The 27,645-nt window shown below is 48.7% G+C and overlaps 1 protein-coding gene across 6 annotated transcripts in view; it reads right to left on the bottom strand.

Annotated features, from left to right (window-relative positions):
- Nucleotides 1-26,618, bottom strand: part of TELO2 (telomere maintenance 2) — a 56,456-nt gene extending 29,838 nt beyond the window's left edge. For 3 of the 6 annotated variants that reach the window (XM_034784213.1, XM_034784214.1, XM_034784211.1), the window contains exons 1-12: nt 26,319-26,494; nt 24,905-25,256; nt 23,021-23,298; nt 22,814-22,882; nt 20,842-20,989; nt 19,181-19,283; nt 18,108-18,176; nt 14,919-15,060; nt 12,491-12,627; nt 11,506-11,594; nt 10,269-10,379; nt 8,166-8,254 (exon numbers count right to left, since the gene is read on the bottom strand). In XM_034784213.1, coding sequence (XP_034640104.1) covers nt 8,166-8,254; nt 10,269-10,379; nt 11,506-11,594; nt 12,491-12,627; nt 14,919-15,060; nt 18,108-18,176; nt 19,181-19,283; nt 20,842-20,989; nt 22,814-22,882; nt 23,021-23,298; nt 24,905-25,236 — 1,567 coding nt within the window. In that variant the 5' untranslated portion in view covers nt 25,237-25,256; nt 26,319-26,494. The other 3 variants (XM_034784215.1, XM_034784209.1, XM_034784210.1) reach the window with 3 other exon arrangements.
- Nucleotides 26,619-27,645: the final 1,027 nt, after the last annotated feature.

Here is a 27,645-nt window from a genome sequence, read left to right as displayed (position 1 = left end):
AGGTACTAATGAGGAGAGTGGACTTGATGACCCATCTGAGGGAAGGGAGCAGAAGGAGACTCCACCAATTGGAAGGCAAAAGATGCACAGTCCCAGGGATGGGGGTTCCATTACCACCACTCCCAAGAGGAGGAGAAGGGTGGTGGTGGTCGGGGACGCCCTCCGCAGGGGGACTGAGTCATCTATCTGCCACCCCGACCGGGAAAACCGAGAGGTCTGCTGCTTGCCAGGAGCTAGGATACACAATATGACGGAGAGACTGCCGAGACTCATCAAGCCCTCGGATCGCTACCCCTTCCTGCTTCTCCACGTGGGCACCAATGATACTGCCAAGAATGACCTTGAGCGGATCACTGCAGACTACGTGGCTCTGGGAAGAAGGATAAAGGAGTTTGAGGCGCAAGTGGTGTTCTCGTCCATCCTCCCTGTGCAAGGAAGAGGCCTGGGTAGAGACCGTCGAATCGTGGAAGTCAACGAATGGCTACGCAGGTGGTGTCGGAGAGAAGGCTTTGGATTCTTCGACCATGGGATGGTGTTCCAAGAAGGAGGAGTGCTAGGCAGAGACGGGCTCCACCTAATGGAGAGGGAAGAGCATCTTCGCCAGCAGGCTGGCTAACCTAGTGAGGAGGGCTTTAAACTAGGTTCACCGGGGGAAGAAGACCAAAGCCCTGAGGTAAGTGGGGAAATGGGATCCTGGGAGGAAGCACAAGCAGGAGAGCGCAAGAGGGGAGGACTCCTGTCTCATGCTGAGAAAGAGGGACGATCAAGGAGTTCTTAAGTGCCTATACACAGAGGCAAGAAGCCTGGGAAACAAGCAGGGAGAACTAGAAGTCCTGGCACAGTCAGGGAACTATGATGCGATTGGAATAACAGAGACTTGGTGGGATAACTCACATGACTGGAGTACTGTCATGGATGGATATAAACTGTTCAGGAAGGACAGGCAGGGCAGAAAAGGTGGGGGAGTTGCGTTGTATGTAAGAGAGGAGTATGACTGCTCAGAGCTCCGGTATGAAACTGCAGAAAAACCTGAGAGTCTCTGGATAAAGTTGAGAAGCGTGAGCAACAAGGGTGATGTCGTGGTTAGAGTCTGCTATAGACCACCAGACCAGGGGGAAGAGGTGGACGAGGCTTTCTTCTGGCAACTAGCAGAAGTTGCTAGATCACAGGCCCTGGTTCTCATGGGAGACTTTAATCACCCTGATATCTGCTGGGAGAGCAATACAGCGGTGCACAGAAAATCCAGGAAGTTTTTGGAAAGTGTTGGGGACAATTTCCTGGTGCAAGTGCTGGAAGAACCAACTAGGGGCAGAACTTTTCTTGACCTGCTGCTCACAAACAGGGAAGAATTAGTAGGGGAAGCAAAAGTGGATGGGAACCTGGGAGGTAGTGACCATGAGACGGTCGAGTTCAGGATCTTGACACAAGGAAGAAAGGAGAGCAGCAGAATATGGACCCTGGACTTCAGAAAAGCAGACTTTGACTCCCTCAGGGAACAGATGGGCAGGATCCCCTGGGGGAATAACATGAAGGGCAAAGGGGTCCAGGAAAGCTGGCTGTATTTTAAAGAATCCTTATTGCGGTTGCAGGAACAAACCATCCCGATGTGTAGAAAGAATAGTAAATATGGCAGGTGACCAGCTTGGCTAAACAATGAAACCCTTGCTGATCTTAAAACGGAAAAAAAAAAAGCTTACAAGAAGTGGAAGATTGGACAAATGACCAGGGAGGAGTATAAAACTATTGCTCAGGCATGCAGGAGTGAAATCAGGAAGACCAAATCACACTTGGAGTTGCAGCTAGCAAGAGATGTTAAGAATAACAAGAAGGGTTTCTTCAGGTATGTTAGCAACAAGAAGAAAGTCAAGGGAAGTGTGAGCCCCTTACTGAATGAGGGAGGCAACCTAGTGATAGAGGATGTGGAAAAAGCTAATGTACTCAATGCTTTTTTTGCCTCTGTCTTCACGAACAAGGTCAGCTCCCAGACTGCTGCACTGGGCAGCACAATATGGGGAGAAGGTGACCAGCCCTACGTGGAGAAAGAAGTGGTTTGGGACTATTTAGAAAAACTGGACGTGCACAAGTCCATGGGGCCGGGTGCGCTGCATCCCAGGGTGCTAAAGGAGTTGGCGGATGAGATTGCAGAGCCATTAGCCATTATTTTTGAAAATGGCAATCGGGGGAGGTCCCAGATGACTGGAAAAAGGCTAATGTAGTGCCCATCTTTAAAAAAGGGAAGGAGGAGGATTGGGGGAACTACAGGCCAGTCAGCCTCACCTCAGTCCCTGGAAAAATCATGGAGCAGGTCCTCAAGGAATCAATTCTGAAGCACTTAGAGGAGAGGAAAGTGATCAGGAACAGTCAGCATGGATTCACCAAGGGGAAGTCGTGCCTGACTAACCTAATTGCCTTCTACGCTGAGATAACTGGCTCTGTGGATGAGGGGAAAGCAGTGGATGTGTTATTCCTTGACTTTAGCAAAGCTTATGATACAGTTTCCCACAGTATTCTTGCCGCCAAGTTAAAGAAGTATGGATGAATGGACTGTAAGGTGGATAGAAAGCTGGCTAGATCGTCAGGCTCAACGGGTAGTGATGGATGGCTCCATGTCTAGTTGGCAGCCGATTTCTAGCGGAGTGCCCCAAGGGTTGGTCCTGGGGCAGGTTTTGTTTAATATCTTTATTAATGATCTGGAGGATGGTGTGGACTGCACTCTCAGCAAGTTTGCAGATGACACTAAACTAGGAGGCATGGTAGATACACTAGAGGGTAGGGATCGGATACAGACCTAGACAAATTAGAAGATTGAGCCAAAAGAAACCTGATGAGGTTCAACAAGGATAAGTGCAGAGTCCTGCACTTAGGACGGAAGAATCCCATACACTGCTACAGACTAGGGACCGAATGGCTAGGTATCAGTTCTGCAGAAAAGGACCTAGGGATTACAGTGGACGAGAAGCTGGATACGAGTCAACAGTGTGCTCTTGTTGCCAAGAAGGCTAACGGCATTTTGGGCTGTATAAGTAGGGGCTTCGCCAGCAGATCGAGGAACATGATCGTTCCCCTTTATTTGACATTGGTGAGGCCTCATCTGGAATACTGTGTCCAGTTTTGGGACTCACACTACAAGAAGGATGTGGAAAAAAATCGGAAAGAGTCCAGCGGATGGCAACAAAAATGATTAGGGGTCTGGAGCACATGACTTACGAGGAGAGGCTGAGGGAACTGGGATTGTTTAGTCTCCAGAAGAGAAGAATGAGGGGGGATTTGATAGCAGCCTTCAACTACCTGAAGGGGGGTTCCAAAGAGGATGGAGCTCGGCTGTTCTCAGTGGTGGCAGATGACAGAACAAGGAGCAATGGTCTCAAGTTGCAGTGGGGGAGGTCCAGGTTAGATATTAGGAAACACTATTTCACTAGGAGGGTGGTGAAGCACTGGAATGCATTACCTAGGGAGGTGGTGGAGTCTCCTTCCTTGGAGGTTTTTAAGGCCTGGCTTGACAAAGCCCTGGCTGGGATGATTTAGTTGGGAATTGGTCCTGCTTTGAGCAGGGGGTTGGACTAGATGACCTCTTGAGGTCCCTTCCAACCCTGATATTCTATGAATTCAGTCAGGGTGGATGTGGTCCACTCCCAATAATTGATGAGGAGGTATTAATACCGAGAGAGGGAAAATTGCTTTTGTAGTGAGCCAGCCACTCCCAGTCCCTATTCAAGTCCAAATTAATGGTATTAAATCTGCAAATGAATTGTAGCTCTGCGGTTTCTCTTTGAAGTCTGTTTTGAAGTTTTTTTGTTGAACGATGTGAGTAATGGCTGCTATGACTCTGCAATGGACATGTTACCAGCCCACCTGACTCTGGATTCCATTTTGGGAGCATGTATTTTTCCACAAACTGGGCTGGGAACTGTTTTTTAAACAAAGGGTTCCCTCCATATTCTAAAGCTATACACGGCAGGAAGTGACATCTATTGTTCTTCACTCCCCACAACTGAACACCTGAGAGAAGCTCCTAAAGAAAGACTTGGAATGGGGGAGGGGATCCCAAGCTGCAGAACAAATGCAGCTTATCCGTTAAGAATCTGCAAGCCTGCCTGTATAATAAGCCAGGGTTGGAATTTGCTAATTCATATCCTATCTTTCTAGGATTTTAGGCTTAGTTTGTGGTTTTGTTTATTTACTAGATAATCTGTTTGTTATCCCTTAAAAAAAACAAACAAACAAAAAAACAAAACACTGTTTCGGTAGTTAATAAACTTGTTTATATTTTAACCTAAACCTGTGTGCCTTTAAGTAACGTGTCTGGGAGAAAAATCTCAGGTTGGTTACCACAAATGTGCATATTCCTCTCCACATTGAGGAAGGTGAGGACATATTAATGAGCTTACATTGTGCAGATCCCTGTGCAGTACAAGTAGACATAATTTTGGGTTTATACTACAGAGGGGGGTGCGTGCCTCAGGAGCTGGGAAACTGGCTGGGGTCTGCTGTTTGCATTCAGATAGCCCAGTCTGGGTGAGTGGTGCTACCTGCTGTCATGTTGGGTGATAACAGGGCCTGGGTGAGGCTAGCTGTGTCCCCAACCTAGTTGTGTGCGTGTCTTAAAGAGATGCAATTCCCACAGCTTCCAGACTGCACCTCAGGGGTGACAACCCATCACACCTGTATTCAGTGCCACTGCCCTAGACTCAGTTTCATGCAACTGAGCAATTCCCTCCTCATTTCTTTCATCCTGGCGTGCCACACGCACCCTGGCTAGTGCTGAGAGTGGCAGTGTGCACAAGCACTCCCAAGCAGAAGTGTCAATCAGCAAGTCTTGTTTAAAACTCTAGGGGAGCAATGGAAGGGAATTCTGAAACTTAACTTTCACTTTCTATTGTGACTATAGGGACAATGGTACCTCTCTGTGTTTTATCTGTAGCTACTGCCATTGCAACCTTGAGGAGTTCCCCCTCCAAACCCGCGGAACGCCTGAGCCAGAAAAGGAGGAGAAAGAAGAGGACTTGGGATCATATGTTCAGTGAGATCCTTCAAGCCACTGCTGCATTGGACAGTGAGCACAGGGCCTGGAGAATGAATATTGCAGACTGTATGGAAAAGGAAAGAGCAGACAGGAGAAAGGCCCAGGAGAGGGAGATGCATCAGGACATAATGGGGTTTCTCTAGTTGCAATACACAGGTGCTGCAGACTCTTGAAGATCTACAGGTTCAACAATCCCGGGCTGGACTCCCTTTGCAGACCATAGAGGACTCCAGTACAGCACCTCCCTACAGGCCCCCTCAACATTCCACATGGCAGCAGGGGCCACATCCCTATCCCGACCTCTCCCCCACCAGAGGACTTTAAGGACAACCAGAGCCTCATGTACACTGACCTGAGTGTGCCAAGGTTGACATACATGTAGCTAAAATAGACATCAATGTTCCTTCCCCTTCTTTAGGCTTTGTTTCATAAATTAAGGTTTTAATGCATTTGTTTTTAACTTGCACAGAATTGTTTTTGAAGTGTTTTCATTACCCAATAAAAAAAACTATTGTTTGGAAAATAATCCATCTTTATTAGTTCCCAACCTATGCTACATAATGCCTGGCAGTAGTAAAAAGCACCACTTAGAAGTTATGTCACAATGCACAAAAGACTCGTAGGATCAGTGGCACAGCATAATCATAAATGCACAGAAAGCACCACAACATTAATAGGTTCATTGTCAGTGTTATGTACACAGATGTACACCAAGCAGCAGGGCCAGGTAAAGCATAGGACACCAGAACGCATTACTGTGGCTTGCTGTTAGAGTGCTCTTGCAAAGCTTTCATGAGCCATATAGCTCTGCACTGAGCTTTTCTCCTAGACTGTGTCTGGCTGTTCAAACTCAGGAGACAGACGCTCCACCTCCACCCTGGCAGCAACTGCAGTGGAACCCCGCTATAACGGGATCATTGGGGTCCAAAAGATTCAATCGCGGTAAATGCGGGGTTGCGTTATAGCAGGGTTCCACTGTACTTGTGTTCAGCTTCCACACCCTGGCTAAGGGGAGGGAGGGAGAGAGAGAGAGAAGGGGGGCAGCCAGGGCTTCCTTCAGCCAGGGCGCTCGCCACTCGGCCCCTCCTGCCGCCAGGGCCCTGATTCCTGGGAAGGCACTTGGGATTGCCGGCTGGGGGAGACCGAGGCCGCGGGGCTGGCCGCGCTCTGGACGGCGCTCTGGCCAGGGGAGTGGGGCCCCCAAAAGACAACCGCCGCCAGCCTGCCGTGCTGACTGCCGGGAGGGCTCCGCCCCACTCTGCAGCCCACTCCCAGCAGGGTGCTCCCCTCCTCCGCACTGCCGCCCCCTACATCGGTCAGCGGGGAGGAAAGGACGCGGGCTGGAGCCGGCCCTGCCGGGGACAGAGGTAAGAACCCCAGGGGCACGGCAGGGCTGCAGGGAGAGTTGCTCCTGCTGCAACTGCTGGGGCATGGATCCCAAAAGCCCCGCGCCCGCCAGACTTGCCCCGCCCCTGCTGCAGCCGCCGGGGCCAGACTCACCCCACATTATAAACGAATTCGCGTTATAGCGGGGCGCGTTATAGCAGGGTTCCAGTGTATTCCCCCTTTGCTTCACAGATTTTATGCAGGACACAGCAGGCAGCTACATCGATTGGGATATTTTTCCTCGCTGAAATCCATTCTTCTGCCAGCACCCCTTCAATCTTCCAAAAGCACACCCAACTGCCATGCTGCACCTGCTGTGCCATGAGTTCCCTCTTTCTTTGGTGCGGTCGAGGTGGCTGGTGTATGGCTTCATGAGCCAAGGGGAGTGATCCTTGGGGAGCCCAGGATCACTGGCATTTCATGATCGCCAGTGGTAATCCGCCAGTCAGGAAAGAAAGTGCCTGCTTGTAGCTTTCCAAACAGTCCTGTGTTCTTAAAGATGCGTGCGTCATGAACCTTACCTGGCCAGCCAACACTGATGTCGGTGAAGTGTTTCTGGTGACCCACCAGCACATGCATAACCCTAGAAAAACAGCCCTTTCTGTTGATTTACTCTGTGGCAAGGTGGTTTGGTGCCAAAATAGGGATGCATGTGCATCATCTATCGCTCCACCGCAGTTCGGGAACCCCACTGCTGGAAATCCAACCATTATATCCTGCACATTGCTAAGTTTAACAGTCCTGCATAGCAGAAGAAGATTAATGGTCATGCATATGTGCATGACAACGGCCACCACAGTGGATTTTCCAACTGCAAAATGGATTTCCCAATGACCACAGTTTCCGAAGTGCAATCACCATTCACTTCTCCACTGTCAGTGCAGCTCTCGTTCTGGTGTTGCTCCATTGGATGGCTGTGGCAAGCTTGGAACACAGATCGAGGAATGTGGCCTTGCACATCTGAAAGTTCTGCAGCCACTGCTTGTCATCCCAAGCCTGCATTACGATGTGATCCTGCCAGTCAGTGCTTGTATCTCGGACCCAGAAACGGCACTCCACCATTTGCACCTGCTCCGTGAATGCCACCAACAACCTTGAATATGGTTCTCACTATGTCCCACAGCAATCTGCTCTTCAGCAAATCGTCATGTTCCTTGGAGCTCTTCTTGTGACTGCAAATACCCAAGTATCATGCATACTGTGCTTGCAATGCTCATGACAATAATGCATGCTACATGCTTTGGTCAGAGATGGTGGACAGCAACAGGCCCCAGGCAGGTTCTTTGGGTTTTCAAAATAGGCATGAAAATGATAGCATTAGGGGGTGGAGAAAGCTGCATGATGGGAACTTGATCCTGCAGTAGCAGTCACCCTTGCGCAATTTTTTTCTGCCCTACTGTGCACTGCCAAAACTTCCCAAAAGACAGAGCACTGGACCGTGGCATACCTTCCCATGGTGCACTGCACATCGAAACAAACACCCCAGGTGAGTATGCCCAGTGTGGATGCAAGGAGCCAAGTATGCATGTGCACCAGTGTGGTGGCTTTATGCCGACATAAAGTGCATCAGCAAAAGTTTGTAGTGTAGACATGCCATTAGGAACTAACAATTCAAAACTGGAACACCGATTTCCGAAGTACCACAACTTTGAGTCAACTCACAAAAACTAGCCTGTACCAGGAACCACCCCAGAACAGAGTAAGAGATGAGCATTTCCAAGTGAAGATTTAATAGACTCTACCCAGAATCTCCTACCTTCAATACAGTCTCGGATATACACAGGAGCTTTCATCTTCTTCAGCTCTTTATCCTCTGACATGTCGTAAGGGATGAGATCATCATCGCTGTGAAAGAAGCGTAGGCATGAATTAGTCCACGTGGATTTGACCAGGTCACCTTCTCCTCCTTCATGCTAAACAGGAAGACAGGGCACATTCTCCTCCCTTCTCACCTTTCCATCCTTACACCAAACAGAGGTTGCTCAGTACCCCAACCTACAAGGATCCAGCAGGCAAAGGAAGCATTGGTTATCAAGCGTTGAGGATGGTGAGATGGGTAGAGCTCTGCAAATCTGTGAATATCCATGGACCATTACTGTGGATAGTGGAGTGGATGTGGATACAACCACACAGGGCTCTAAAGATCTGCTACTCCTTAACTGATCTGCTGATGAACAGGGAGGCATGTAAAATAGGTAAACCCTTTCCTGCACTTCCCTAAACACATTAACTGATGGAGCTCAGCAGCCAATGGAAAGCGGAAACTACATTACTGTAACAAGGGAGAAACTGGTCAGGAAGAAGCCCTACCTCTGTCTCTGGCGGAGCCTGGCCTGCGGCGTCCAGCTCGGGCAGCCTGTTGCTGGACAGCAGGCCGGGAGTTGGGGTTGACCAGCACCTGTTCGCCATGTCACTTCCCATCCAATGGCTCAGGCCCCATGGACAGGGCCAGCATCCCCCCCACCATGGCCTAACAGCACTGACCGTGCTCCCAGCCCACCGGCTCCTGTGCACCAGGACCCTCCCCCAGCCATGGGGATTGGAGCAACCAGGGCCCCAGCACATATGCGCTTTCCAATGTACATTTAATTTTGATAAATGCAAAGTAATTTCATCTGCCATTTTGTTGCCCAGTCACCCAGAAAGATAGAGAAAAGTGTGTCCAGGATTGTGGTTTGGAAAGACTTTGGGAATTGCACAGCTGGGCTAGACAGTTGTTGGGGAATTACACAGTAGTGTCTGTAACTTGAAAATGTGCCTTTTATGTGGCGCTGCATGGATCGGAGATAACTTTAGTCTTAAATGGGCATTGAAATTAGTTGCTGCCTACGTCAGAGGAGGGAATGTTTTATCAAAGGTGAATGATGTCTTTTTTTTAAATCCTGGTAGCCCAGCTGGCTACTTAATTTAGCTACTGCAGGCCTTCACTACCCAGCCCCCATCCAGAATTGTCATACTGGGTGGATAGATTTCCCCTTGCTATAGACTGCTGGCTAGTGCCTGAAACAGTTAACTTCAAGCTCCTTGGAAGTAATAGAGTAGAGTCTGTCTCTTTCCAGCAGACTGTGCAGAGGAGTCTGTACATGTGGATACTGGTGGGTTTTAGCCCACGAGAGCTTATGCCCAAATAAATTTGTTAGTCTCTAAAGTGCCACAAGGACTCCTCATTGTTTTTGCTGATACAGACTAACACGGGGGGGGGGGGGGGGGGGGGGGGAGGAAGTGGTTCAAAACTGAATCCAGACTTAAAACCAGATTTCTTTATCCAATAGGCTATATTTTGTGGCTGTGAATGCAATCTCATCCCATTAGCCTGGATGTGAGCATGCTAATGTCATGGGACAAAAAAAATTGGTCTGAAATAATAATGGTCCTCTGCACAGTCATTTTTATCCATTAAATTACTCTGTATTTAATTCCCCCCTCAAGTAATTGTCTGAAATACCTAAAAGGCACCAAGCCCATGTTATAGATTAAGAGCCTCCAAACGTCCAGCTTAATAAAGAATGTTTTTATGGTAACAAAACCAATGGCATGCGGGAGCTCTGCTCGGATACAAAAATGTGGATGTGGATCTGCATCTGCCAGGATCAACACATGCGGTCTCCTGAATTCAGTCCCTGCCCTCACACTGTCTCTTCTCTGCAAGACCTCGCTCCCCCACTTGCTCGTCTCTGCTCCCTCCCTGCCCCCTCTCCCTAGCCCTTATATCTGCAATTACCCTTTACACACAGCCTGGTTTGCTCCCCAGTTCAGATGGAGCAGTACAGCCTCTCACACAGTCAGCTTTCAAGGATCTGTCATTTACTTTTTAATTTCAAATCAGCTTTTTGCTTAGTAGTTTAGTTCTTGCATGTACCTGTCAAGCTCCAAGTCAGATCCCTCCTCTGGCACTGCAGGGGTTGCTGGGTGTGGGTTCCCACTTGGTTTTGACACAGCTTTTGGTGTAGCAGATGGACTGTTATTCCTGCTGTTGGCAATGAGAGTGTCAAAGGCATAAAGTAACAAGGATCTTAAAAATCCATGATCACAAGCAGGAGACTAGATTTTTCCAAGGTAAAACCCCCAATCCACACACCCACACCCTCTATCTACAGTAGGCACTGGAATCTCATTTCAGTGTGGGTTCACCTAGGAGGAGAAAAAGCTAGGGTAGCTGTACAGGTGTGGGGAGACCTTAGGATGGGGAAAGAGTGGAGATGGCAGACAGCATGAGCTAGTTCCCTGGACTGCCACCTGAGCTTGTTTTAGTTCCTAACAAAGATTAAGACTGTGCTAATGGAGAGAACCCAAAACACTCTGGGTAAGAGCAGACACACAGTCATCTCAGGGCAGAGGAAGTGTTGGCCTATGTATTCTTAAGAGCTATGAAAACCATGAACAAATCAGGAGGCACCATTCAGTAGTGGTTAATGTACGAGACAGAGTCAGGAGATCTGAGCTCTTCACACAGCTCCGACAGCAATTTGCCATGTAGCCTTGGGCACATCACTTTCACCTCTCCACATCTCAGTCACTATTTCTACCTCATAGTAGCATTGGGAGGCTTCACTCACTAACCTCTGTAAAGTGCTTTGAGATCTTTAGACAGCAAATCCAATGGAAGGTCAGAGTATAGCCAGAAGTTAATGCTTTTGGGCAGAAGTTAATACTGTATTTCAGTTAGTAATGGATAGGCTGTGGACACACAGCTCCCAGTCTACCCTGAGATACCCAAAGATTCCCCAGCCCATTTGGATCGCTTCAGGGGCACGCAGAGTTACAAGAATCCTAAGGAAATGCAGTCAGACAATTCTAAAACATGCTTCCATTTGACCTTTGAACTAGAAACATGCTTGCTGCAGAGATAGCCAATTGTAATGCAGAGCACAGTGAATATTACAGCAATTTACACCTTAGTGGATTCTAACAAATACAGACTTCCTGCCTTCAGAGCTGGTATTGTCTGTCTGGAGTTTACCATCCACCAACGTGGAAGGATTATAGTCAGAGATAGGCCTTGTCTTTATAACCTTTACTAAGAATGATTTGCCTGGTATCTGTGCTCACTATGTTTTTACACTAGGCATATATACAGCTATGAGTGGCAATCTCACCCAGCATTTGGCAGGTCAGTGACATGGAGCTGTAGTGGTGCTGTCTGCTGGAGAGACTTTAGCTCTCTGGTCTCATCATCATCTTCATACTAGACATGCAAAATAGAAGTTACTGTATGCTGAGGAGGCTTTTACATCAGTTAAATACAATAAATCTGCAGTTGAAGGTTATGAGAGCTCAGCACCTCTCAGAATTGGGCCTTAGTTTTTAAATAGCAAAGGATCAAATGATAAATGCATGTGGAGATTTGCAATCTCAGCCATATGCACCTTTCACACTGGGCTCAGGATATACAAGTTATTGCTTGGTCAGATTTGGTCTCAGTGTTATTTATAATCTTTAAAGCATTTAACAGGTCTGAAGTCACAATGCAGCACTACAGCTGATGCTGTGCAAACAATACTTAAGATTCTCAAAGGCAAGTATGGAGCTGTGGGGTTTAATTCCCATTGAAACGAATGGGGATTGTGCAGCTAAATCCCCTACTCAGTCTTGAAAAAAATCACAACCACCAGTGACTTTATACACCCTCCTTCTGGATGTTCACCCCAGTTTCAGGACTCTAATCAACTCCCGCTGAAGGGGATTTCAATGGGAGGTGTCCCATTGATCAGGTGCTGCATGATATGGAAATGTAGCAGTATTAATTTTGGAGCTGGCCATCCTAAACCCTGTTGTCATGTCAGAGTTCTTGACTCTGCCTGGCTGTGACCAAGTCCTCCTGAGACATATGCTCTCTCTCTCACCACACCCCCATGCACCCCTCACCTTGCCCTGGCCCACACCCTCTATGCTGCCTTTGCATCTTTTCAATGCAATTCCATTTTGCAAACTGATATTCCCTCATTCTGAAGGGTACTGGTGCCCTTCTTCCCTTCCAGAGAGTAGGGGTCAGCAATGACAGCAGCAACACAACCATCTGCTTTAAAGGGGACATTTCTCCCCATCCCTGCACAGCAGAGTCAGGCATCACTGTATTCTCACCTGGAATTTCAGGCTGGGCCCATCTGTAGTTATTCTGGAACTGATGCTTTCTGCCACTATCATTCCCAGACGCCGAACCCGTGGCAAGTTGCTATCCAGGCGGCATTTCATCCCTCCCATCATGCTGGTGAGAAGTTCTGAAAGGACAAGCAGCACATGGTAGAGTGAGCACAGCATCCCCGACTATGGCAGCTCCCAGATAGCACACCTAGCTAAGAACCCAAATCTTTAGCTACACAACTCCCACTACAGGCAGAAAGACGGACAAAGGCCCTGGGGTGGAGGCTGACACAGATTCTATACAGCAATTCTCTTCCTGCAGAGCTGTTTTCTTTCTCCATCATGTCAAGAAGCTATGCAGCAGGGCTAGGTTTTGAAGCCAAACACAATGGTACAAACATCACACATCCTAGAACCTTTGTTTTAATAAAAGAGTTTACCAAAATACCAAAAAAGTGTGTTAGGCCAAATTTATCCCAGGCATAAATCCAGTGGCTTCAAAACTGCTATGACAGATGAAATGTTATTCATCTGTCATAGCAGTTGACTGTGTTATGATGGAAATTGCATCCATTTTGATCAGTGCAACAACCTGGAACTCACAGAGGGAGGAATACTTCTCACCATGTGCCTGAGCTGTGACAGGTAATTACCAGTGGCATTTCTGAACCCATTGTTCAGAGTGGCAACTGTCTTTCATCTCCCCAAATAGATTCTGACTGCTGACAGGTTGATCGTTATTCACCAATAAAAGCTTACATCTCTCTAACGTCAGAGAGTGAGAAATCTGATCATTCATTAACACACCATAGTTTGTATCTATATAAGGCCAGGCTTTAACAGAAGAATCTTGAGTTGGCTAGGACGAAATAAACTTGTTTTCTAATAATAATAATAATAATAATAAATAGCACTTATGTTTTCAAAGCACTGCATGAAAGTTAATTCACCCTCTCAAGAGCCCCCTGGGTGTAGGTGAATCATCATTTATTATTTGTATTGTGGTTGCACCAGAAGCCCTAGTCCTGAATCCAGACCCCCATTGTGCTGGGCGCTGTTCAGACACAGTGAAAAAATGGTCCCTGCGATCAGACAAGAGATAACAGGTTGATACAGACAGACAGCTGGGGAGCACAAGCAAACAAAGAGAGGCTAGTCAGCATGATAGGCAGTGGTCTCAGCACACCAGCAGCCTGACTGTTGTCAGTAACTGTCTATGTAATTTTGTTACTTAAATATTAATGTAATTTACAAAGAGGGATCAGAGATGACTTATCCAAAGTCACATAGTAAGTATAAGGACTGGGAACAGAACCCAGGAGTGTTTGACAGCACTACTGCTCCACCAGGTCCCCAGAAGTTCTTTCAGCTCCTGGTTCTGAACTTCCAGTGTCTGCTCTAACCACTAAGAAGCACTCCTTATCCTAAGCCAGACAGAACATAGCATGCTGAAGAGCAGCACATTGAAGAGCTCTCTTCCACACATACAACGGGCTGAATGAGTTAATCTAGATTAGTCACAGGATTTAACAGAACATGAGTTGTCATACAAGTAGAATCACACAATCAAGGTTTCCCACTCTAAAACAGAACATCTCTCTTTTGCCTTGCTATTATGATATTATGCCATGATAGTGTTCTATATTTCCACACCCCCATAACCCGTATCTGAATTAAACCAGACTAGATTATGGTTTAGGAGAAGGATGACAGTCCTGGCTAAGAGTGAGAGTCCAAAGACCTGAGTTCCATTTCCTACTCTGCCGCAGATCCTCTCTCCAGGACCTTGAGAGACAGGGAGGATTTGACGTGCCCAACTGCTCCTTCTCAAAATCTATGTGCCCTACCTCATCACAGATATGTTCTGAAGATTAACCAATCAATGATTCAAAATGCTATGAGGTCTTCAAAAGAAGGTGCTACAGATGTTCCTATTGCTAGTCAGCATCTCTGACACTGAACTTTCATACTGGTGTTAAATTATCATGTTTTCAGCAAGGCAGCCTTCCTTAGCCTCTAGAGTCCAAATCCTAAACTTTGTTTCAAAATCATCTTGCACTATAAATACTCAGCAGGAATAGGTCACCTCATGATTTTCCAGATTTCAGAATTTGTGGCTTTCAGATACTGGGAGTTTAAGATAAGGTCCAAAGTGAAAAATGCACAGAGAAGAAATTGGTAAGGCCCTGATCCTCTAGATACTTACACACACAAGCAGCGTCACTCACATGAATAGCCTCGCTGAATTCAGTTGGACTACTCAAATGATCAGAGCTTGGGTATGTTTGTAGGATCAGGCCTGCAGGATGTGGACCCAATGGTTATGATTAGGGGCATCAAGGACAGAGGGCTAAAGAGGGGAAAAGTCAGAATCCAGTGGAGGAAAGGAGACCTCTTTGTTCTCTCGGCTCCTTCCCTCCTCCCTCACCTTGTCCGTTGCTCTCTATTTCAGGCTCCTTCAGGTGGGAGAGGCAAATCAGGATGGCCTTGCTAACATACAGTTGTTGCTCAACTGGACAGTGTTTCACAGCACTGCTGCTGCCCCAGGTCTCCAGGAGTTCTTTCAGCACCTGGTTCATAAGTTTACAGCATTAGCTAGATGGAGTGGGTCTGTGCTGCATCTGAAAGTCACTCTCTCACACAAACACACCACACCCTCAACCAACCAGGTGGCCTAAGGACTACTCTACCCTTCACTCAGCATAATCAGAGCCTGTAAAGTGTGGTGGCCTCTTGCCTGGGTGCAGGGCTCCAGCTCTCCACTGAGAGAATTTCTGTGGCAAGGGTCCTGAATTCCATGACATACTGGTGCCACTGGCTGGAAATTCCATGTCAGCTCTGGGTAAATTAAATAATGGAGGTTTTAAATTCAATAAGACAATGACTAATGCAGTCAGTGCAGAAAGCCTGGGGTTATTGATTTTTACATTACATTCTATTTATTTTATGCTTACCCCCAACAAAACCTCCCAGTGTGCTGAGACTTTTGAGCGGTATGGAGGCAAAGCGTTCCCACCCCTTTGTGTGCAGGGCAGAGGCAACAAATTTTTTGGTAGGGAAAGGAACTTTAACACCTCGCTCCCTAAACTAGTAACCAGCAGCCTCTCTGCTACCCACATTCTCCATCAAACACACAGGACTGATTTCTGATGCCCAACCTCTAAACATTTCAGTCACAGCCCAATGGAGATCAGGCTGTCATGGATATTGCTATATATTAACTGATTTTTTTTTTTCCCCATCCGTTATGTAACTCAGTGAAAAGAAGGAAGTGGAACAAAACAATCTAAGAGATAACAGTAGTTACAAAAGGGGAAAACCAGTTCCCCCACATCACAGCAGAAACTCTCTGGATGAGAGTAACCACACATAGCTCCCTTTGGAGCCATTCACCAGTGCTTCATGTGGTGATCAAGAATGTTTTAAAGCAATAAGGGGTACTCCTTCACCACTGAATCATAGCTCACTGCCTGTGTTAGCTAAAATTGTTTTAATGATTTGCCACTGTCTGAAGGAAAACATTTTAAAAACCACTTAAATCATAGAACTGGAAGGGACCTCAAGAGGTCATTTAGTCCAGTCCCCTGCACTCAAGGCAGGACTGAGAATTATCTAGACCAGGGATCTCAAACTCAAACCACCACAAGGGCCACATGAGAACTAGTACATTGGCCCGAGGGCCACATCACTGAAACCTTTTCATACGATACAAAAGTCATGGGGACCGATGGGTTAAGAGCCATTGGTCGTGAGTATGCACTGAACCTCACAGAAGGCAGCTGGCAGCACCTTTCGGCCTCAGGTCACAGCCCAGAACAGCAAGGGGCTGGGACACAGGTTTTGAATCACCCCTTGGGTCATCTCTCTGTTAAAACTTCCTTTGTGTGGAGCTGAGGTGCCTTCTCCTCCCACTGAGACCAGTGGGATCTCAGGGTGCTTAGCATCTTTCAGAACAGGCTCGCAATGCACGTGCATTGCAACAAAGCCCTGAAGCCAAGGGGAATAACAGGTATGATTCAAATCACACCACAGATGCCCAAACACACAACCCGCTCTCCCAGACCACTCCAAGTTAATCCCCCCTCTGGGTCTTCCTGTGCATCCTGGCTCCTGTTTCTCTCTGCTAGACTGTAAGCTGTTTGAGGTCTTACTAAGCACATTGCTGGCACCTAATGAAAAGAGGGGTGTTACCAAAGCCAAAAGAGGTATCTAGCACCCCTGCCCTGCCTCTTCCCACCCCTTCCCCGCCCCCATTCCAACCCCTTTCCCAAATCCCCACCCCGGCCCCACCTCTTCTCTGCCTTCTCCCCTGAGCGCGGAGGTAGGTGGAGGAGTGGTGACACTGTGCCTATGGCGGGCCGCAGGAAATGCGGCCTGTGGAGTGCGTGTTTGAGACCCCTAATCTAGACCATCCCTGACAGGTGTTTGTCTAACCTGCTCTTAAAAATTCCCCATGATGGAGATTCCACAGCCTCCCTAGGCAATTTATTCCAGTGCTTAACCACTCTGACAGTTAGGAAGTTTTTCCTAATGTCCAAGCTAAACCGCCCTTGATGCAATTTAAGCCCATTGCTTCTTGTCCCATCCTCAAAAGGTTAAGAACAATTTTCTCCCTCCTCCTTGTAACAACCTTGTATGTACTTGAAAACTTATGTCCCCTCTCAGTCTTCTCCAGAGTAAACAAATCCAGTTTTTTCAATCTTCCCTCATAGGTCATGTTTTCTAGACCTTTAATCATTTTTGTTGATCTTCTCTGGACTTTCTCCAGTTTGTACACATCTTTCCTGAAATGTGGCGCCCAGAACTGGACACAATACTCCAGCTGAGGCCTAATCAGCGCGAAGTAGAGCAGAAGAATTACTTCTCATGTCTTGCTTACAATACTCCTGTTAATACATGAACTAAGAGGAGTTTAGTATACAAAGGGCTTATTAGAAACACTAAGAATTATTTTTAGCCTTTCATTTGGTGGCTTCCCAATTGGACCCCTCTGCTGTTGTGCCCTAGAAAATAGGAGGATGATCTTACAGTTAGAGCCTAGGGCTGGGTCGGAGGACTCCTGGGTTCTATTTCCAACGGTCATTGACTCGCTCTCTTTGGATAAGTCACTTCAAATCACTTCTCTCCCTCCCCTTCCCCCTCCAATCTAAAATGGGATTGATAAAACTAACCTACCTCACAGGGGAGTTGTGAGGTTTGGGGATCCACAGATGTGAGATGCTACAGAAGTACAATGTATCATTAGAAGCTCTGGGAGGACTGTGGCCTGTTTAAGTGGGACGGCAACTCTTCCTTCATTTTGAGCCACATTTCCTTCCTCTTCTATTCCCCCTGCCTTCTCAGCATTCCCAGGTGGCCCTCTTACTACTTTTCTAGAGATGAGACAGAAGGGCAGTGATTCCTATGAAGAGGACTTCTCTGCTACACTTTGAATGAGGCCATGTAGCTCTGTCCAGGACCACCATGGGGGCATTCTTTATCACCCCATTCACACAGGTGATCCTCATTATCAGCTTCATCATACACCACGGAAGCATCACAAAATGAGGGTTCAGGAGTAAAAATTCCAACATACACACACAATAAAATAAATAATCGCTGAAGGTACCCAACTTACTTTGATCAATAAGGAACGTCGAAGGCTGTCTAGGGCCAGATATCCAAGGAGGTTCTGCAGCACTGCAGTCTACAATGAAAACAATAGGATTAGTTATACTGAGCAGAAAGTTATTCATCAGCAAGGACTTTACACACTCACACTCTCCCCTTCCACCCCCTCCCATTCCAGGTGAATTGATCAGAATGTTCAGGGAAAGACTGTGCAGAGTTTATGCAAACCCACAGCGCCCTTAGGAAAGTTAGAGCATGTTGTTGTGCCTGGGTATTTCAGTGCCTAAACTATTTCAGATCACACAGTTTTAGTGATGTCTACGGCACCCAAGAGAGGGTTCCTTCTAGTAAAAACCCCACTGAACCAACCCATGCACAGCAAGTCTTATTTAAAATATTGCTCCTACTATTAAACAAAAGGAACGTTAAGTCAGGGAACCTTGTCCTTCCCTGAAGTCTTGTGCCTCTCCCCCACCCATGATCTAGTTAATGCTCAAGATACTCCAGAACATAAGGCAGAGGACGATCTTCACACTACACCCTCATGGGCTCCAGTGCTCACCCACTGCCCTGTTTCACTTCCACATCATTTCTCTCCAACCTCTGAGGGCACAGATAATTCCAAATCAAACTCCGAGCTTCTCCAGTGCACTCCTCCTCCCTGTCCTCTTGGAGGGAAGGTCACACTTGCTCCCAGCCTCTCCCCCTGGATTCTAGATGGGATCAGGGCCTCTAGCTCCCCAGACTGCCAATGTCACATGCAAATCCTCCCTTGGTTCCCAGGAGAAAAGGTGACAACACTGCTGGTCACCACAGATTAGGCTTGTATTCTGCCTTGTAGGTCAGTGTCTTGAAAGGAACCACCTGGTCTGCCTTACTGGACAGGGAGAAGTTATAGCAATCTTCAGCTGAGGTCCAAGTATACGTGAGGAGTATGGAGTCTGGGGAAAGGCTTCAGAACAAAGCCCACGACCAGAGACCTGGAGCTTACCTGGGCAAGAATTCAGCACATTGAAAAACATTGGCCTTCCTAACAGCTAGAGGCTTACATTCCCCATATTGACACAGCAGAGCCCTTACCACATAGCTGTATTGCAGGAGTAGTAGTTTCTGGGTCACCACAAACTGAGCTTTCTTGTTTTTCACAACCAGATTCCCCAGTAATCGAGACAAGACATCCGCCCTAGCAAGACAGGTCAGCAGCAAACTATCAGGGATCCATTTATCTGAACTGCTTCAGGCTGATTTCAATCAAATCATGATTTTGTAAGTGGCTACCCATTTGCAATATAATCAAAAGTCATAGATCAGTCAAACAGCTTCCATGCAGTGCTACCACACAACTACAGAAGTGATTAATGTAGCAAAAAGATCTAGTGCTGTTTCAAATGCTGTCGAAGGATTACCAGTGAATGAATCCCCAGCTATTCCAGCCCCAACCTTTCCCAGGAAGTGGCAACATGTGAAATGATGGTGCACGGGCCAAGATCCTTCAAGAAATAATGTACTGGTGTTTATACACCTGAGGGAATTCTGCACCAAAAAAATAAAAATTATGTGCACAATATTTTAAAATTCTGCAAATTTTGTCAATAACTAGATGTGGCTCCAGAATGGCAGTGGGGAGCACAGGCCACTGGCTGCATTGAGGTGGGAGATCACCCTGGAGCCCCCACCTCCTCCAGTACAGGCAGTCAGCAGTGAGGCTGCACCTGACCCTGACACAGTGCAAGGGCTGGGCCTGCCCCAGAAACACCTTGGGGCCCTGCCCCTCTATGCCAGGCGCACCAGGTGTGGCTGGGCAGGCTCAGCCCAGCAGGATCTAAGTGTGGAGAGATCCAGGTGTGTGGTGAGAGGTTTCTGCGTGGGGTAATCTGGGTGCGGGTAGCTAAGTGGGAGATCTGGATGCACAGGGGCTTGTTGGGGGGTGCAGGGGCAATGGGACTCTGCAGGGGAGCCAGGTGATGGTGGTTGGGCTCAGTGGCAGGGTCTGGGTGTGGCAAAATGGGGCTTGGCAGGGACTCAGTGGGGGGGTCCGGGTGCAACTGGTTGGGGCTCAGTGGGGTGGGGGGCTTGTTGGACGGGTCCAGGTGTAGGGAGGCAGGGCTTGTCAGGGTGAGGGTTCTATGGGCCTGCTTAACGGGGGATCCTCAGCTGCTGCCGAGGGGACATCACATACCAGGCTCCTGCTTCCCCACCGTGGTTCCCCTATCCCCTTTTCTTCTCCATCCCCCTCTCCTCACTCCCACATCCCCCTCCCCATTCCACCCCCCTTCCTTCCCCACTGCCTCTTCCCCCCACGCCCCTTACCCAGCCCCACTGCGGGCAGTCACTGTTCCACAGAAAATAGGAAGGCTCCCAGCACACAGAAGGAGAGCACAGCTGGCACTAGGACCCAGGAGGCTGTGTTCCGCTGCAGAGTCAGTGGAGCCCCAGACCTAACCAAGCTGCATTTGCAGAAATGGGGGTGGGGGAATGGCATATAACCCTGTGTGCCCCAGCACGTAACCCCCATGCCTCACCTGTTTGGGCAGCAATCCCACCCCCCCACCCCACCCCCAAAAAAGCTGCATACATGATCACTGCCCACCCCCACAGCTTCCCTGCTGTTTTCTGCAGGGAAAAGCAGGAAATCTGCAGGGAGGCTGTTTTCTGCGGGCGCGCAGTCCCGCAGAATCCCCCCAGGAGTAAGGTGTAGCTAGAACAACTACTTCCCTCTCCCCCAAATCTTGATTTCTTACCCTGGTGCTTTCTGAACAAAGCCGCAAACCACTGCTTCCATCCAACGATCTGGCACACACTCGACCAGTCGCCAGCACATCCTCTGCCAGATGCAGTCCACCTTTGTGAGATCCATTAGGCGTGGCACCAACACATTCAGAATCTCTTCTGTATTGGGAGAGAACAAAAGGAAGCTCACTGATTGGAGGGAGGTGGGGCAGTAGCACACCTGGTTTGCAAAATCAAGCTGCTTATAGAGAGATAAACATGAACACAAGTTTGCCCCCAATGATTCAGCACCTACAACACACAATTCTTCTCACAGGTATGCCCTACCTGCAGGTTCACCTGGGCTTTCACTTGTAGCCCTAGTAGCTGTGACACTGGCAGACCAGGTGTCAGCTCATACCAAGGCACATATGTCTCCACTGAACACTGACAAGTACATAGCTGGAACCAGTCTGGTTCACCTGTGTGTTAGTATTATAAGAATGTGTTTAGACTTTATGAAATGCTTGTAAGTTGCTGCATGCATTAATCTCATTTATAATATCTGCATGCCATATTATAAGGTAAAAGCGTTTCCTCTGCAATTGTAAATCACAAGACAGAAGAGAAGCATTAAGAAATGTGAAATACTAGTTTCCCCACAGGAAATGTTATCTTCTTCCCAACACCAGACAAACTATTGTGGAACATCAGAGGACAAAATACTTTGTTGATTGCGCCCCCGCCCAACCCCTCATGAACAGCTGAATTTGCAACCTGAAGCAGAAAGGGGGGGGGGGGGGAGGGAAGAAGAGGAAGGAAGGAATTAAAAGCCCTAACAAGGAGGATCTTTTATGCTGTTTGGGCTTTGAGGGCAAGGATTACTAAGCATAAGCAAAAGATCCCCAGGGCTTGGCCGGGGTTAGCCCCAAAAGGACATATAGATCTTGCTTATTAAAGAAGCTTCTATTACTCTTTGACACTTGAGATTGGAAGTCATTTGTGTGTATATACATTTACCTCTTTTAAACCTTGTAAATAACTCTTTCCTTTTTCTAGGAAAGGAATTTTTAGATATAGTCAAGCCTCTAATAAATTAAGAGTTACCTTTGGTGTGAGGCCTAAGGAGAAGTTGACCTGGGATAAGTGACTGGTCCTTTGGGACGGGGAGTAACCTGAATATTGTTGTGATTTTTGGTGTAAGGAACCATCTATCACAAAGGAAGGCTTTTCAGGGTGGCAAGCTAGATCACAGTACCCAAGAGGACTATCTGTGGCTCCATGTTAAGGCTGTTATAGTGCTTGAGGAGTTTACACTTGATAATTGGCTGGTGAAATCTAAGTATAGAACTCACAACTAATTTAGGGTTTGTACCCTGCTTCTTAACAGTCTGCCCTGAGGCTGGTACCCACATGCTCTTGAGCCACTGCAGGACAGCTTGACAGTAGCTTCCAGGAATCCCTTGTTGAAGTAGGAGATTGGAACTCCTTCCTTAACTTCCCCATCTGTTACATGCTACTGCACATGGGGAGCAGCCTTCACCTGCTCCAAAATGCTAAATGAAACCAAAATGAAGGCTCATCACATGCACAGCCTGTTATCTAGAGGCTGTGATTTTTAACTCATTGGTGTTTGCAATGCATTTTCAGAACCTCAGATGGAAGGCACTAAGGAAGTATAATGCCCAGGATAGCAGGGCTCCTGGAAGATTAGTGTTCTCATTGACTCTTGGGAGAAGGAGAATGGAACACACTCAGATCAGAGAGGCGGGGGGGGGGGGGGGGGGGGGGGGGGGGGGGGTGTGTGTGTGTAACAGACACACAGTTGGGATGCCTCAGAAAGGAGAGAAGGCCATGTCTACAAACTGTAGGCAACATCCCAGGCCACGAATGAATCTACCCTCAACCTCCCTCTTTTAGTGACCACCCTATTACAATCACAGTTCCTTGTTGATGTAATTCTATCATATCTTTTTGCCCAAAACCATGTTACAAGGCACTCACCTTGTCTCCCATGCACGCATACCTTCCCCAGCACTTGAGACATGAAGGAGATGGAACAGTCCAAGCCACCTGTGGTATAACGAGACATGTTTAATGAAACATTTAGATTGACAGCCATTGACATCTTCCTAGAGGCTGATTATCAGGAGACCTCCCCTTGTATTGTTTCATTCTCTCAGTGCAGCTGTAGTTGGTCTGCAATCTCACCTCTTAATGAGTCAGAGATCCTCTGCAACACCTGGATGATTTCAGTAGCCAGCAGAGGGAAATAGTTTTGTGGGAAGAATATAGGCAGGTTATTCCCCTGGAGCTTGTTGCACAAGTGGTCAGGCAGACACACAACCTTGTTGAGGAGGGTCTCTTGAAATGTGGGTAAACCAGCCTGTGCCTGCTGATGACAGACCTCCCACATCAGAGCCGACATGCGTCCTGTCTGCAGAAACTGTTCCAGGATGCTAATGACCTTCATCAGGCGAAAGCTGGGACTGGAAAGAAATAAGAGTGCCCCCCCCTTTAATTAATGAGGAAGAGGACACACAAATGAGAATTATAGAACTTCAAGGGACCTCGAGAAGTCATCTACTCCAGTCCCCTACACTCATGGCAGAACTAATTATCTAGACCATTCCTGACAGGTGTTTGCCACTCCATCATTGGAGATTTTTAAGAGCAGGTTAGACAATCATACCACTTTCTGCTGTGATCCCATCAATCACACATAGTGCCACAATGCATCAGAATGTAATTTAAGATTAACAGTGAATTAACACTGTAACCCTACAGCTCCTTCTGCCTGGGACTTTCACCGCACTTTACATTCGTTAATGAATTCAGCCTCACTACCCCCATGGGAGGTGTGGAAGAAGCATCATTTCCCCATTTGCAAAACAGGGGAAATGAAGCACCGAGAGCTGAAGTGACCCTCTCAAGGCAACACAGTGAGTCAATGGCAGAGCTGGGAATAGAAGTCAGGTCTCCAGGCTCCCATCCCTGTGTTTTAACCACATTACAGTCTATCAACGTAGTTATATGCCTTCTATCCTTGGGCCCTGAATCATGACCAGGATGCCAAAGCCAGGAATCATCATCAGGACCATCTTGAACATTCCCCTTTTATGCTTTGATGTGAAAAGACCTCTCTATGATGCAACCACAGCTGAGCCTGGGGATTTGATTACAACACACTCATTCTTTCACATCATTACAACTATTGCAATGTGTAGTATAGGCAGGACAGTGCCCATATTCAACACCCAGATTAAAGCATGGGAAATGACCACGGAGTTAGCATTATTCATGGACAAGGCTACAAATAGGTCTTTTCTGCACTAAACTGAAGCCATATTTACCAGATCATCTGACTAGGTTGGAATTGTAATGTGAAGGGGCCATCACATGTTTACATGCTGTGGCAAAGTTCCGCCTCTATCTTGGTGGGTCCTGCGCTTATTGGCGGATTTTCTTGCCATAGAGATTCACCATGTGGGTTGGGGAACAGTCCAGAGACCTTCCCCTCTGGAAGAACCCACAGTCCAGGTCAATTGGGAGGTTTGGGGGGAACCTGGGCCCACCCTCTACTCCAGGTTCCAGTCCAGGGCCCTGTGGACTGCAGCTGTCTATAGTGCCTCCTGTAACAGCTGCATGAGGGCTACAACTCCCTGGGCTACTTCCCCATGGCCTCCTCCAAACACCTTTCTTATTCTCACCGCAGAACCTTCCTCCTGGTGTCTGATAACACTTGTGTTCCCCAGTCCTCCAGCAGCACACCCTTTCACTCTCAGCTCCTCATACTCACACCACAAACCCAAGTGAGCTCCTTTTAAAACCCAGATGCCCTGATTAGCCTGCCTTAATTGATTCTAGCAGCTTCTTAATTGGCTCCAGGTGTACTAATTAGCCTGCCTGCCTTAACTGGTTCTAGCAGATTCCTGATTACTCTAGTACAGCCCCTTCTCTGGTCACTCAGGGAACAGAAAATTACTCATCCAGTGACCAGTATATTTGCCCTCTACCAGACTCCTGTACCCAACTGGTCTGGATCTGTCACAATGCTTTTAGTGCTAACAAATATGGGGCTGAAGCCAGGCTTACCCCATAGAAATAATGGAGTCCAGCAGAACCAGAAAGGCTTGGTCAGCTGGCCCTTCCAAGAAAAAGCTATCCCATAATTCCTTCTGCTGATCAGAGGTAAGAAGTTCTATCCAATCTGGACTCAGGTTACTGACAAGACCTCGCAGAAAGGCAGAAAAATGCACACGGGTAAATTCTTCCCTCTCCTTCAGGGGGGCTTGGTTTTCAGTTCCACCTAGGTAGCACTTAATTGTGCCAAGCGCCTCTGAGATCTGGACTCCATTCCTGGAAGAGGAAAGGATGTTGATAGCTTCTCGTACCGCATGTCCAACTTCAAAGGGCTTGGGATCCATCGGTAAAGTCACTTCTGGAACTGATCAAACAAAGGGGAAAATGAAACAGAGAATGATGGTGCCCAGACACCTGGCTACTGCGATCCTTCTGAAAAGGCACTCTGTTTAGCCTGCAGACAAGATGAGTCTGGTAGTCTCAGCCCAGTCATTAGTGGGTGTTTCCCCACATCACAAAACTCCCACATAAATTGGCTGGCCTGAAGGCCTCTGCCCAGCACTGGAGAATTATTAGTTAATTAATTTTTCACTTGACCAGAGCTCAAAGAGCCAGGAATTTATTTGTATTGCAGTAGCACTTCAGAGAAGAGCCCTGCAAATTCAATAGCCACAAATAATTTATGCGGATCGGATGCACATGTATCCGCACAGGGCTCTACTTAAGATCCCCTGTCACGTACCAGGGTTCATGGTTTGACTGGGATCAGAGCCCCATGGCACTAGGTGCTGTAGACACATATGGAGCCTCAGGGTGCTAAGTGTTGTTTGCACAGGAGCTGACTGAGATCAGGGTCCTGTGGAGCTAGGTGTTGTACACACACACACAGGGCTTCAGGACATTAGGCACAGTGCATGCACACATATGGTCTCAGGATGCTAGGTGCTGTGCACACACACACTGGGCCCCAATGTGCTAAGACTTTACACACACACATGACCTCAAAGCACAAGGAACTCCTCTTTTCCTGCCCCTGACACACATCCTCAGGGTGCAGATGCTGTGCACGTGCACACACACACACACACACAGGGCCTGTGTCACTGCACACGCATATATACAGGCCCACCACTGCACACACACATGGGGCCCACAGTACTAAGTGTTGCACGCACACAGTGCCACACACACACAGGACTCATAGCACTCTAGGTGCTGCACACAGGGACACACACGGCACCAGGCACAGCTCACACTCAGGCACACACATGGACATGGGGCCTGCCGCGCTAGGTGCTGCGCGCACATACACACACGGGGAAGGGGGGGAGGAGGGACCGGTGTTAAGCGCTGCACACACACTAGGCCCCCAGCTTTAGGTGCTGCGTGCACACAGGCGCACACACACAGCCCGCTGCGCGCACACCGTGAGGGGCGGGCCCGGTCCCAGGCGCTCGCAGCCCGCCTGCCTCGCTCCGCAGCGGCCCGCAGCCCCCCTCGGTCTCGCGGAGAGCAGGGGCAGGAACGGGGCCAGCAGGACCCCCGACCCAGCGCGAGGCTCGAGTGGGGGCGGGGCGCGCTGTGTCTCTCCCCCGGAACCGCTTTACAGACTCACCCCTCCGGCCCGCGCGCTCTTCCCGCCGACACCTTCGCGCTCTGTCACCCAGCTTAAGATTCGCCACACACCCCACTCCCGGTCCAGGCCTGTCGAATCTGTTGAGCCAGGGCTGAAGGCAATGGTTGAAATGCCCCGTCTTAAAGAGACAGTAACACGTGACAGGGGAACGTTTGCTCTTCCCAGTTTCCGGGGCTGTAGGTGTTCCCACTCCAGGCAGGGCTGGATTAACCTTTTGTGGGCCCAGTGCCAAACATAGTTGTGGGCCCCCATGGGGACAATGCAGCATGGCACAGGGAGGTCGGTCCCTGGAGTGAGCTGCTGTCCAGGGACATGGCAGGGGCAACCCCACTCCGCCCAGCCTGCTGCAAGGGCACTATTTACAAACCAGCAGTTACCAGACGCACAGTGGCTCGCCTAACCCTGTGCTGCCAACATGCCCCTTTCCCTCAGGGATGGGCCTATACCACACCACAGAGGCCCCCCCCCCACACACACACACACCTAACACTGGAACTGCCCTCCAATTCCCTATGGCCAGAGCCCGCACACACACTATGCCTAGTGCCCCCCCCCCAAGACCCTGCCACAAATGCACAGTACCCTGCCCACCACCACCCCTGCCCAAGCCCCACCACAACTGCCCAGCACCCCACACAGAACCCCTGCTCTCTAGTGCCCCAACACACAGATCTCCCCCACCCCAGCCCTCCAGCCACCAACTCCCCCACACCCTGCCTCCCAGCAGCACTCACCGGCCCTGCTGAGAGGCAACTGTCTGCCAAGCTGAGCTGCCAGTGCAGCCAGGGCTGGTCCCAGGGCAGGGAATCACTCCTGCCCCTCAGGAGTGGTGCAATCAGCCAGGCCAGGGCCTGCCCCAGCCAAGCTCCCTCAGGACCCACTTGCCTGGAGGGGCCCAGTCAAGCCCTCCACACTGTGTCTCCCCCAACTGGCTGAGACTGGCCAGGATTCTGGACCAGTTCCTGGCAGCTCAGCTCCAGGGAGACAGGTGGGGCCCCACAGGTGATGGGAAGCAGAGACTGCCTGGAGCCGACGGTGCACTGGGCTCTGGCCGGGGGCAGAGAGAAGCCAGGGGGTGAAGAGGAGCCTTCGGCAGGCAGACGGAGAGGAGCAAGTG

The sequence above is a fragment of the Trachemys scripta genome, chromosome 10, assembly GCF_013100865.1.
Source record: "Trachemys scripta elegans isolate TJP31775 chromosome 10, CAS_Tse_1.0, whole genome shotgun sequence".
NCBI classification, from domain to species: domain Eukaryota; kingdom Metazoa; phylum Chordata; order Testudines; family Emydidae; genus Trachemys; species Trachemys scripta.
This window is presented reverse-complemented; position numbering and strand designations above follow the sequence as displayed.